General features: G+C 40.2%; 1 protein-coding gene across 1 annotated transcript in view; it reads left to right on the top strand.

Moving 5' to 3' along the window:
* Ttll5 (tubulin tyrosine ligase like 5) overlaps positions 1-13,169 on the top strand; it is a 213,509-nt gene that overhangs the window by 161,554 nt on the left and 38,786 nt on the right. The window contains 4 exon segments of the mRNA XM_038335728.1: positions 11,631-11,667; positions 11,669-11,705; positions 11,708-11,778; positions 11,780-11,827. Coding sequence (XP_038191656.1) covers positions 11,631-11,667; positions 11,669-11,705; positions 11,708-11,778; positions 11,780-11,827 — 193 coding nt within the window.

The following is a 13,169-nucleotide window of genomic DNA, read 5'->3' as shown; positions in this document are numbered from 1 at the left end:
GTTTCTGGACACTCATCTATTGGTTGATTGTTTTAATAGTTCAGCCATTTTATTGAGTAGTATTAATGCGTATGAATATATCATATTTTATTCAGCTATTTTCCTAATGATTGGGCATTAGGATAGACTCCAATTTTAATAGTTATAAATATAATTTTGGTGAAATATTTTCTACAGCTTTGTTGTTAGCCATGTGCTTTTATTTATTTAAGCAATTAACTCATTGGTATAAATTTCCCAAAAAAAAAAACCTTAGTTTGCTGTTGCATTGTTTACACCCTGTTATCAAAGTATAATAGTTATTGTGCTACATGCCACACCAATATTTGATATTGTGCTTGACTTTAAGCAATGCCACACCTCGTTTTTTTCTTTGGTCTGGTTTATTGAGAAAGTATCTTCTGTAGCCCAGGCTGTCTTTGAATTCCTGATCCCTCCTGGTTCTGCCTCTCAGGTGCCAGGATTATAGACATGTTGGCTCTACACCCAATTGCAATTTTAATCATTATAATAGATACAATTTCCCCTTGAATGTCCCTGATGACTATTGATACTTAGAACTTGTCATATGTTTATTGAACCATTCATATTTTTACTTCATAAAATCTTTTAAAATCATATTTTTTTTAGTTGTCATTCTATTGTTTAGGATTACTTTACAGCACAATCTTCTTTGTATGTTGACAGGAGGAATCCTTTGTTACTGGCTGCTCTTCGGAGGACCCACATAGCAGCTCACAACCACGGGCAGAGGGCACCGGCCACTATGTGTGCAGACAGACATGCAAGAAAAAATTACCCATACACTTAAAAAATACATTCAAAGTTTAAATAAAAAAAATCCTTTATTACATATATGTACTGTAAATACTTTCCCTAGAGTGTGTATGGCCTATTCGTTCTCTGCTCTCTTGCGTGCTTTTTTTTTTTTTAATTGGTTTTTTCAAGACAGGGTTTCTGTGTAGCCTTGGTGCCCTGCCCTGGAAATAGCTCTTGTAGACCAGGCTGGCTTCAAACTTATAGAGATCCGCCTGCCTCTGCTTCCCTAGTGCTGGGATTAAGGCGTGCGCCACCACTATTCGTCCAGCTCCTATTGACTCTTAACAGTGCCCTTTTCTTGACACAAGGTCTTTTGTAGGGTGATAGATTCACCACTCACTATGTCGCTGAGGCTGTTTTAGAACTCCTCCTCCCAAGTGCCAGGATTACAGGTGCATCAGCCATGCACACATCATTAATGAAGTCTTGTTTGATTTTTATTGAAGTTTCAGTTCTCATTCCAAGAAGTCTTTGCATACCACAAGGTTTCAAAACCATTTTGATATATTTTCATTCAGAGCCTTTACGATACCAACTCTTTGGTTCCTTGTGTACTGAGTAATAAACAATGGCTAAGGCCCCAATAGTTATCTTTAGCACTCACAGCCCTTGGGCTTCGTTGTTCTGATGCTGTCCTACAAAGGTCTGCACTGTGCCAACTGCCAGCGGTGGTGGGTTTTCCCTGCTGGCAAGTGGCTCCTTTATGTCTCTAGCTACTATTTCCCACCCCAAAGAAGTCTGGGCCTCTGGCCAGCATTGGAAAGAGAGGTCCTGGGATGGAGAAAGGATACAATGATAGTAACATAAAGAGTGGGACTGTATTTTCTTTCTTTGTCAGACTTCATACTTGCATTCCCTCTTGAATTCCTACAACAGCCCTGTGACAACAGGGACTGTATCTAATCCTCCGTTTTGTAGATGAGAAATATTTAACGATAATAAAAGTTGGTGGAGAAGTTAGATGCAACTAAGGGGGCCTTGGTGCAAGGGTCCTCCCTGCCCGTGCCTTCCTTAACCCTTACGTGATCTTATGTGAATAGGAACCTAACCCTAGCTGACCTCACTTTAAACGGGTACAAATGTTTATTCCATACAAGGCATCTCATCATGTTGTCTTGGAAGCATTGCAAAGGCCAGGGAGATCCCCTCACATGACAGCTCCTGATCACGCAGCTTCCTGTGGTCAGTGCTGTTTGTCCACTCATGGGAAGCCTTCTTCATCTGGAGGGCTTCTGCATTTGATGTGTGGCTTGTGGCTAAGAATTTATAGTTGAAGAAAAAATATAATGTCTACTGTCCTTAAACATCTACACTGTCCAGAAAGCACCACCGTGTTTGTCATTAAGACCATTTGTCTTTTGAGCAGCATCACACATTTTTCTAGTACAGGACTATTCCTTACATTCCTGGCCATTTAGTACTCGTGACCCACACTTAATAAATGTTATTCTACTCCCAACCCCACACATCACCGAGGCGACTGAAAGCTCTGCATAGAGATGCACACAGCTCTGTTTGTCAGAGACTAGGTGAGGTGGGCAGAGGGAGTGGACAGCAGAGTCGCGGGTGCACAACTGTCACTGCCGGCTGCCTTCTGCTCTCACTCTTGTGACATCGTACCTTCTTAAGAAGCCTCGGTGCCCTTGTGGAGGTCACAGCCCTGCGTGCTGAAGAAATGTTGCTATGGATCTTTCCGTTTCCTCCGCGCTTCCTACGCGCATAGCAGAGAGAGACACGCAGGGCATGCGGAGGTGGAGTGGTGTGCGGGAAGAGCAGCTGCAGGGGGAACAGTGCATCCGGCCGCATGGCATTGTTGTGGGAGTGAGGGGCATAAGGTTGGTGGACAAGCTAGGAGAGAATGTAGTATGGGGAAACATGCCATATTGCCTGTTTGTAACTTTAAAAGAATCTTTTGAGGGGGAAGGGGTTGAGACAGGGATTTTCCATGTAATAGTGCTGGCTCTCCTGAAACTAGCTTTGTAGACCAGGCTGGCCTCAAGATCCACCTGCTTCTGCCTCTCAAGTGCTGGGATTAAAGGCCAATGCCACCACCACCCGGCCTTAAAAAGAATTTTATCATAATAGAATCTTGTAGTGTGGCCCAGGCTAGCCCCAAATTCCTACCTTTAAGCTCTTCTCCCTTAGCCTCCCCAGTAGCTGGGATTACAAATTTGGAGTATACGATGTATATGAAATATAAATGAATTAAGTGTTCCAAATATCTATATATCTGCCTGTCTTGTCTATATACGTACACACACATATAAATATATATACACATGCATATATATGTATATATATATACACATATTTAAAAATTTGCGACCAACACCCAACCCCCCTGAAAAAAAAAAAAAGAAAGAAAGTAATCTATTACATACCCCAAGCATTTTGGATTAGGGAATCTCACAAAATTTCATGAACACAACTGATCTCAAAATTTTGGTGAGGATATAAAGTGTATTACTGGTGAAACAGAATGAACAAGGGTTTATGAAAATGAGGTAGCCTTGCAGGTGGTTGTCGGAGCCATTAGGTGCGGTTAGAAGAAGGGATGTCTGAACTCAGGTGCTGGATCCAGGGGCAGCCAGCTGCCGTCCACATGGCCTCCTCTCAGTCACTGAGGCACTTGCTTGCTGGAAACACCAACGACTTTTGCTTCCAGGATGAGATATGTTGCTCCAGCTAACCCCACTGCAATTCAAGCAAGAAGGTTCTCGTGGCACTGATTATATCACACAGCTGAGCATCCCCATCCCCTCCAGTGCTGCGCTATTAAAATTCCTCGCCTCTCTGCTAAAAGCCTCCACTGGTTTGAGAAACTTCCCTTTTGTGATTTTGCAGGCTGAGCTTACGTTACTGATGGAGATTAAAAACACACTTCACTATAAAGTTTATGGCGTCCCAGCCCTCTGTAGATATGTGGAATTGGAAGAACACTTTCACCCACAGTCCCTGACTTGATTTCTTGCCCACTGTCCTGACCTCTGCATTCTTGTGCCCCTAGCTCCCATACCTGAGAACCTCTGGAGCATTTCCCCCAAATAAAGGACCCTGCCTAAAAGGACCTGTGCTCTCTAATACACAGCAAGGAGGCATTAAAATGAATGCCTCATAGAAATATTTGTTACAATAATTATTAGCAAAATGAAATCACTTGAGCTACCCAGTTGGGTTAATCGGGTATGAAGTGCATATTACTTTACTTTCCCATTATATACTTACTGAATCTAGATTGTTCCCTATGGCTAGAAACTGCTATCATCATCAAGCCAGAAATGGAAGCAGAATCTCTGGGTTGACTTTTCTAACCTTCAGTTCAGTGACTAATAATAGTTCCCTTTGAGATTTTTTTTACGTTGATTTTTTTTATTTTATTGAACTAATAAATTTCTCTGCTCCCCCTCCCTGCTCTCCCCTACCCTCCCCTTCATCCCTCTCCCTTGGTCCCCATGCTCCCAATTTACTAGGAGATCTTGTCTTTTTCTACTTCTCGTGTAGATTAGATCCATGTATGTATGTTCTCTTAGGGTCCTCATTGTTGTCTATGTTCTCTGGGATTATGATTTGTAGGCTCTTTTTCTTTGCTTTATGTTTAAAAAACCATTATGAGTGAGTACATATGATAATTGTCTTTCTGTATCTGGGTTACTTCACTCAATATGATGTTTTCTAGCTCTATCCATTTGCCTGCAAAATTTAAGATATCATTATTTTTCTTTGCTGTGTAGTACTCCATTGTGTAAATGTACTACCATTTTCCTTATCCATTGTTGGATGAGGGGCATTTAGGTTATTTCTAGGTTCTGGCTATGGACAAACATGCTGCTATGAAACATAGTTGAACACATGTCTTGTAACACGATTGAATATCCTTTGGATATATACCCAAAAGTGGTATTGCTGGGTCTTGAGGAAGGTTGTTTCTTAATTTTCTGAGAAATTGCCAACCTGACATCCAAAGGAGCTATACCCAGCTTGCATTTCCACCAGCAACCAAAGGAGTGTTCCCCTTTTCCCCACAACCTCTCCAGCATAAGTTGTCATTGGTGTTTTTGATTTGGCCATTCTTACAGGTGTAAGATGGAATCTCAGAGTTGTTTTGATTTGCATTTCTCTGATGAACTAAGGATGTTGAGTATTTCCTTAAGTGTCTTCAGCCATTTTTAGATTCTCTGTTGAGAGTTCTCTGTTTTAGGTCTGTACTCCATTTTTTAATTGAATATTTGTTCTTTTGATGACCATTTCTTGAGTTCTTTGTCTGTTTTGGAGATCAGACCTCTGTCTGAATGTAGAGTTAGTGAAGATCTTTCCCATTCTGTAGGCTGACATTTTGTCTTGTTGACCATGTCCTTTGCTTACAGAGCTTTTCAGTTTCAGGAGGTTCTTATTTGTTAATGTTGCTCTCAGAGTCTGTGCTACTGGGGTTATATTTAGGAAGTGGTCTCCTGTGCCAATGCATTTAATATACTTCCCACTCTCTCTTCTATGAGGTTCAGTGGGCTGGCTTATGTTGAAATCTTTCATCCATTTGGACTTGAGTTTTGTGCATGGTGATAGATATGGATCTATTTTCATTATTCTACATGGCTGATATCCAGTTATGCCAGCACCACTTGTTAATTATTCTTTCTTTTTTCCATTTGGTATTTTTTTTGCTTCTTTGTCAAAATAGGTGTTTGAAGGTGTGTGGATTAATATCGGGTCTTCTATCTGTCCCATTGGTCCTCCTGTCTTTTTTATGCCAATACTGGGCTGTTTTCAGTACTGTAGCTTGTAGTAGAGTTGAAGTTCAGGGATTGTGATGCCTCCGGAAGTTCTTTTAATGTACAGGATTGTTTTGGCTATCCTGGGTTTTTGGCTTTTCCATATTAAGTTGAGTACTGTTCTTTCAAGGTCTGTGAAGAATTTTTGCTGGGATTTTGAGGGGAATTGCATTGGATCTGTAGATTGCTTTTGGTAAGATTGCCACTTTTTCTATATGTTAGTTCTACCCACCCAAGAGCATGGGAGATCTTTCCACTTTATGGTGTCTTCTTCAGTTTCTTTCTTCAAAGATTTTAAAGTTCTTGTCATACAAGTCTTCCACTTGTTTGATATTAAGTTACTCGAGATATTTTATGCTATTTGTAGCTATTGTGAAGGGTAATACTTCTCTGATTTCTTCTCAGCCCATTTATCATCGGTGTAAAGGAGGGCTACTGATTTTTTTTTTTTTTTTGTTAGTCTGTTATCCTGCCACATTACTTAAAGTGTTTATGAGTTGTAGAAGTTCTTGGTAGAACTTTTTGGGGTTGCTGTGTAAACTATTCATATCATCAGCAATAGTGAGGAGTTGACTTCTTTTCTGATTTGTATCCCCTTGATCTCCTTTGTTGCTCTAGCTAGGACCTCAAGAACTATATTAAATAGGTATGGAGAGAGTGGACAACCTTGTTTTGTTCCTGATTTCAGTGGGATCGCTTGTGAGTTTTCTCTCCATTTAGTTTGATGTTGGCTGTTGGCTTGCTGATATATTGCCTTTATTATGTTCAGGTAGGTTCCTTGTATCCCTGCGCTCTCTAAGACCTTTATCATGAAGGTCTTGTATTTTGTTAAAAGTTTTTTTTGCATCTAATGAGATGATCATGTGGTTTTTATTTTTACAGTTTGTTTATATGGTGGATTACGTTGACAGATTCGTATGTTGAACCATCCCTCTATCTCTGGGATTGAAGCCGACTTGATCATGGTGGATGATGGTCTGATGTGCTCTTGGATCGATTTGCCAGTACTTATTGAGTATTTTTGCATCCATGTTCATGAATGAGAGTGGTCTGTAATTCTCTTTTCTTCTTAGTAATGGTTTTATGTGATTTGGGTATCAGGGTTTAATTGTAGCCTCATAAAAAGAATTCGCAATGTTCCTTCTGTTTCTATTTGTGGAACAATTTGAGGAGTATTAGTATTAGTTCTTTGAAAATCTTGTAGAATTCTGAGCTGAAAACAATCTGGTCCTAGCTTGTTTTGGTTTGAGAGACTTTTAATGGCTATTTCTATTTTTTTAAGCAGTTGTAGGTCTATTTAATTTTGCTTATCTGATCTTGATTTAATTTTGGTAATTGATATCTATCCAGAAAGTTGTCCGTTTCCTTTAAGATTTCCAATTTGAGGAGTACAGGTTTTCAAAATATGACCTGATGATTCTCTGTATTTCTCCATGTCTGTTGTTATATTCCCCTTTCATTTCTGATTTTGTTAATTTGGATATTCTCTCTCGCCTTTTGGTTAGTTTGTGCTATAAAGGTTTATCTATTTATTGATTTTCTCAAAGAACCAACTATTTGTCTTATTGTCTTGTATTGTTTTCTTTGTTTCTATTTTGTTGATTTCCGCTCTCATTTGATTATTTCCTGCCATCTAGTTCTCTCAGGTGTTGTTTGTTCTTTTGTTCTAAAGTTTCAAATGTTCTGTTAATTCACTAGTGTGGGATTTTTCCAGCTTATTTATGTAGGCATTTAGTGCTATGAACTTTCTCTTAACATTGCTTTCATTGCATCTCATAAATTTGGGTATGTTGTGTGGTCATTTTCATTGTACTTTTAGGAAGTCTTTAATTTCTCCCTTTATTTCTTCCTTGACCCATTGATGATTCAAGTGAGCATTGTTTAATTTCCATGTGTTTGTGGACTTTCTGGAATTAGTGTTTGCTGTTGAATTCTAGTTTTTAAATCATGGTGATCTGATAAGATACATGGGGTTATTACAGTTTTTTTTGTATCTGTTGAGGTTTGTTTTGTTACCGAGTATGTGGGTCAGTTTTTGAGAAGATTTCCATGAGGTGCTGAGAAGAAGTAGACGGTATATCTTTTATGTTTGTATGGAATATTCTATAGATGTCTGTTAAGTCCATTGGTCATAACATCTGTTAGTTCCTTATTTCTCTTTTAATTTTTTGTCTGACTAAACTTGTCCAGTGGTGAGAGTGGAGTGTTGAAGTCTCCCACTATTTAGTGTATGGGATTTAAGCTTTAGAAATGTTTCTTTTACATCTGACAGTGCCCTTGTATTTGGGGCATAGATGTTCAGTATTATTTCCTCTTGATGGATTTTCCTGTGGACTAATATGAAATGTCTTCCTTTGTCTCTTTTGATTGATTTTAGTTGGAAGTCTATTTGTAGATATTAGGATAACTACCACAGCTTGTTTCTTTAGGTCCATTTGATTGGAAAATTTTTTCCCAACCCTTACTCTGAGGCAATGTCTATGTTTCTTGTATGCAGCAGAAGGATGGATTCAGTTTTTGTATCTCATCTGTTAACCCTTTGCATTTTTATAGGTGACTTGAAGTCCATCTATATTAAGGGATATTAATGACCAGTGATTGCTATCTCCTGTTAATTTAGTTTTCATTGTTGGTGATGTTATTTTGTGTGTTTTTTCACTTCTTGAGATTTGCTGCTGTGAAAATTATCAACTGTCTGTGTTTTTGTTAATGTAGCCAACTTCTTGGGTGGAGTTTTTCCTTCTAGTACTTTGTGTAGGGCTGGGTTTGTAACTAGGTATTGGTTAATCTGGTTTTGTCATGGAATATCTTGTTTTGTTCTTTCTATGGTCATTGAAGTTTGCTGGGTATAGTAGTCTGGGCTGGCATCTGTGGTCTTCTTAATGTCTGCTATAACGCTTGACCAGACCTTTCTGGGCTTTCATTGTCTCCATTGAGAAGTTCCAGAATGTAATTCTATTCTGATAGGTCTGCCTTTTATGTATCTACTTGACCTTTCCTTGCAGATCCTTAATATTCTTTTTTTTTTTTTTTTTTTTTGGCTTTTCGAAGACAGGGTTTCTCTGTAAGCTAGCTCTTGTAGATCAGGTGGCCTCGAAACTCACAGAGATCCTCCTGCCTCTGCCCTCCAAAGTGCTCGAATTTAAAAAGGTGTGCACCACCCACTGCGGCTTCTTTTAATATTCTGTATGTTTAGTGCTTTGATTATTATGAGGTGAGTGACTTTTTTTTTGAGCCAGTCTATTTGGTTTTTCTGTAAGCTTCTTGTATCTTCATAGGCATATCTATTTTAGGTTTGGAAAGTTTTCTTCTATGGATTTTGTTAAATATATTTTCTGTGCTTTTGAGTTGAACTTCTATACCTATTAGTCTTAGGTTTGACCTTTTCATGATGTCTCATATATCCTGGATATTTTGTGTTAAGGTTTTTGTTAGATTTAATGTTTTCTTTGACTGATGAGTCCATTTCCTCTATGTATCTTCAGTGCTTGAGATTCTCTCTCTTCCATCTCTATATATTCTGCTGTTCATGCTTGCATTTGTGGTTCCTGATCATTTTCTCCATGATTTCTGTTTCTATAATTCCCTCAGCTTGTGTTTTCTTTATTGTCTCTATTTCAGTTTTCAAGTCTTGAATAGTTTCTTTTCATATGTTTCATTGCTTTTTCTTGGTTTTCTTTAAGAGGGTTTGTTGATGTCTTTCAATTTTTCTTTGTCTTTTCCTCCCTTTCTTTGAAGGAATTCCTCATTTTTCTCTTTAAGTGCCTTTAAACATTTTCCTGAAGGTATTTTTTAGGTCATTTTCTTCTGCTTCATCTAAATTTGGTGGTTCAAGTCTTGCTGTTTTAGGGTCACTAGATTTTTACTGGCATCATGTTGCTTTTCTTGTGGTGTTGCATGTGTTCTTACCTTGTCTACCCATCTTTTCCTCCAATTGGTTTAGTTGGGACTGTCTGTGACTCTGGTGATCAATATTCCAGGTGCCATTGGATCCAAGGTTCAGATGGTTGATCCTTGTTGGTGCAGTCAGTGCCACAGTTACAGTCACCTCTTGGTCATTCCTGTTCCTGGAGGTCGCTCAGTGCTCCTGGTGTTTGCTCAGCTCCTGTGGAGTTCGCCTTCTCAGGCCTGCTCTGGCCTAATTTGCTGACTCAGTCCTGATCCTGTAGAGTTCACTGCCTCAGTCCCACTCCAGTCCAGGTTGCTGGCTCAGTCCTGCTCCTTGTGGAGTTTACTTCCTCTCCCTTAGAGATTTTTAAAGCAATATTTTCACTAATTCTTTACATTCATTAATTGATACTCTATTTTGATCATATTTACCCCCCCTACTGAATTCCTCCCAGATCCATCCCTACCTCTGTACCTACCAAACTTTATGTTCTTTGAAAACAAGACCTAGCGTAATTGACATGAAGCTCTCAAGATAATTCTGCCCAATCGCCTGTCCCTTCCCTTTGTTTTCATCTGAAGGAGAGGTATTCCTGCCTTGACTATTCTCATCTTTTAAGCCCAATACATGGCTAGCATCGGTACCACACACCTATATTCCCAGCATGTAGGGGTTTGCAGTCCAGAGGTTTGCAAATTTAAAGCCTGCCTGGAAGACCTTGAGTCAAATCAAATAAAATAAAACCTGAATGCCTTTCTCCATCGCCCCTCCTTCGACTCACAGCCCTCTCAATCATTGCCTCTTAGCTTCTTTACACGTTATCATCTGTCAGCTTATCTTCTCTCACTAATGAGAAAAAAGATAGAGAGTCTCCTGGAGCTGGGAGCTGGGACGAGGCTCAGTCTGCAGAGTTCCTCTGCACAAGCATGAAGACCTGCATTCAGATTCTCAGGCCTGCAGAAGCAGCCAAGTGCAGCAGATGTGCACTCATCATCCCAGCATATAGGGCAGGTAGACACAGGATACTCGGGGTTTGCTGGGCTTCCGGTCTGACAGAATTGGCATCAATGAGAGGACCCTGTTTCAAATTTAAGCTGAAAAGTGACTGACCTCTGGCCTCCACACACAAGGAAGTGCATGTGCACATGCATCTGCATGTGCATGCACACCACACACACACACAACCACTAAATAAATAAATAAAAACGCACACACACTCCCTGCCTCCCCACACAAAAGGTTCTCTTCCCTTTGCTGTGTAATCCCATCTTACTTCACTCGATCTTCTGCCTTGTGAATCAGGCTAACTTTAATTCATATAGGTATTTATATTTGTTTTTCTGTTGGTGGTCAACACACTTTTTCCATATGTTCAGAAACCCTTTGGAAAAGATTTATTATGTGTACATACATGCTATGTACTATATATGATGTCATAGGTGATAGCTTGGTGGTTCCTAACCCTCCTAGTGCTGTGACACTTTAAGAAGGGCTCCCGTGCTGTGGGTGACCTCCAGCCATGGAATTCTTTTCATTGCTACTGTCCTGAATAGTAATGTAAATGTCTGGCTTGTAGAATGGTCTTGGGTGACCTTGTTGAAAGGGGTAGGTCATTTGGCCTCAAAAGGGGTCATGACCACAGGTTGGCAGCCGCTCTGTTAGCTCTATAGAATGGATACACACCTTGAAGTATTTTCTGAGGAAATGCTGAAAATTCGATTGTTGTTCTCAGAAGCCAAAATAAATTAATCTTTTGAGTCTTTTGTCTGTTGGCCAAGAAGGTTAGCTGATAGCATGGAACTGAGCAGTCTCTATGGAAGCCAAACTGAGTACCCTATCCCTGAGCAAGGGGTATGGCTTATCCCTAACCAGAAGGTGAGACCATAGGAGCAAAATCCTTCACACATGAACACATTTTACAGACATACTTTTAACTGGATATCTGGGAATCTCTTCATTTGAGAGAAGTTGGGAGATCAAAGCACTGATTTGAAATATACCAAAGTGAGCTTTAGTGAAGTCAGGTAATTTTCATACAGTAGCTTTATTCTTGCTGGTGCCTGGTTTCTATAAAGGAAAAATAGTAGACACATCTCTTTCCTTTAGATTGTTTCACATACTCATGCTAAAAACAACCCAACTCTTCTTCCCTTCAGGAGCCTCCAGACAGGCGGCTTTGCCTGGGAGGGCGACGGTGGAGAACAACGCGTACAGCAAGGCCACAGGGGTGGTTCGCAGCACAAGTATCACCCCACAGCAGGCAGCTACCAACTCCATTTTGCCCTCCAGCAACTTGAACAACAAAAAACTCCAGTCCCGGCAGCTCCTGGACCAGAGTCGAACCCGGCACCAGGTACCTGAACGTCCAAAGATGATGTCTTCCTTCTGTTGGAGAGATAGTTGAGGGGATGAATGGGCCGTAAATGACTGTTTCTTAAATCTTCACCCGCCTGCCCTGGGTTTTCTCCATGCTGCTCTCTGGCTGTAGCTTTGGCTTCTTTGGAAGGTGAGGCAGAACTAGTGCTCGACATGGTTTTATGTGAATTTGTAAAATCCTTTATTACCATGTTTACTTTTTCTGTTGAATGAGCTTAGTAGCTTCCTAATCAATTCTCCGTTCCCTAAAGCTGTATTTTGAGCATCTTTATTTGCAAAATGTACCAATTTCTGTCCTCCGTAGGATAGGCAAAGGTGTGCTAATACTAATCACTTATGTCTTGGCTAATCAAGCTGACATCCACATTAACCATCAAGACTGTTGTTGGGAGCAGACTGTGCCCGTTGTGCTTTGCCTCATCGCTCACCTGACTGTATTTATCCACAGCAGTATATTTGTCAATTACTGCATCGTAATTGAGAAATTGTAAATGCAGGCGTTTGCGAATAGTTCTTTTTTATTGGAGAAAACTTCAGACCTTTTCTCTTTTTCTTCTTAAAGCTACTTATAGTTCTAAACTTCTGTCGTGTTAATTACCCAGCAGTGCCAACAAACCAGATGCTGACCAGGACAGACCTGTATGAGTATAATAGTAGATCATTTGAAATTATACCATTGGTCCCTTTAATTTCTTTTCTGTGTTTATCTGTGCGTGGGCATGCCCGTGACTGTAGCACAGTGTGCGTACGGAGGGCAACTGGTCGGAATCCAGTCTACTACAGCCCTGGGGCAGGCACCTTACTCACTGAGGCATTCTCTGGCCCATTGCTCTCTCTTTTGGTTTTGGGGTTTGTCTGTTTTTTAACCAAAACTACAGGCAAGCCTTTTTTTAATTATAGAGTGTGTGAGTGTGTGCCTCGGGGCTCCCGGATAGGTCGGAGGACAGCTTGTGGGAGTTGGTTTGATCTTTCCACTTTGTTGGATCCAGGAGTCGAACTCTAGTAGCCAGATTTGGCACCAGTTGCCTTTACCAACTGAGCCATCTCACAGGCCCCATGGGTTCCTTTTAAACCACATTTTAACACACTAAAATGGTAAATAGTATTTTCAAAACAAAAGGATTTGTTTCCGGTGCATTGAAGTTTGGGGGGAGAAAGGCCGTTTTTTGCTGATTTTCACTTTAAAAACTGCTTCATTTTGAGCCTTCTCATGCTTTTGATTAGCTTCCAGCAGCACACATTCTTTTGAAAACTCAGAGTACCTGCTTTTCCTTGTGTGGATTTTTTTTTCAGTGAAGATTATCCTAGTTTAGTTTCAC

Source organism: Arvicola amphibius, chromosome 7, assembly GCF_903992535.2.
Source record: "Arvicola amphibius chromosome 7, mArvAmp1.2, whole genome shotgun sequence".
Taxonomy (NCBI): domain Eukaryota; kingdom Metazoa; phylum Chordata; class Mammalia; order Rodentia; family Cricetidae; genus Arvicola; species Arvicola amphibius.
Note: the sequence above shows the minus strand (reverse complement) of the source record. Positions and strands in the feature narration are given on the sequence as shown.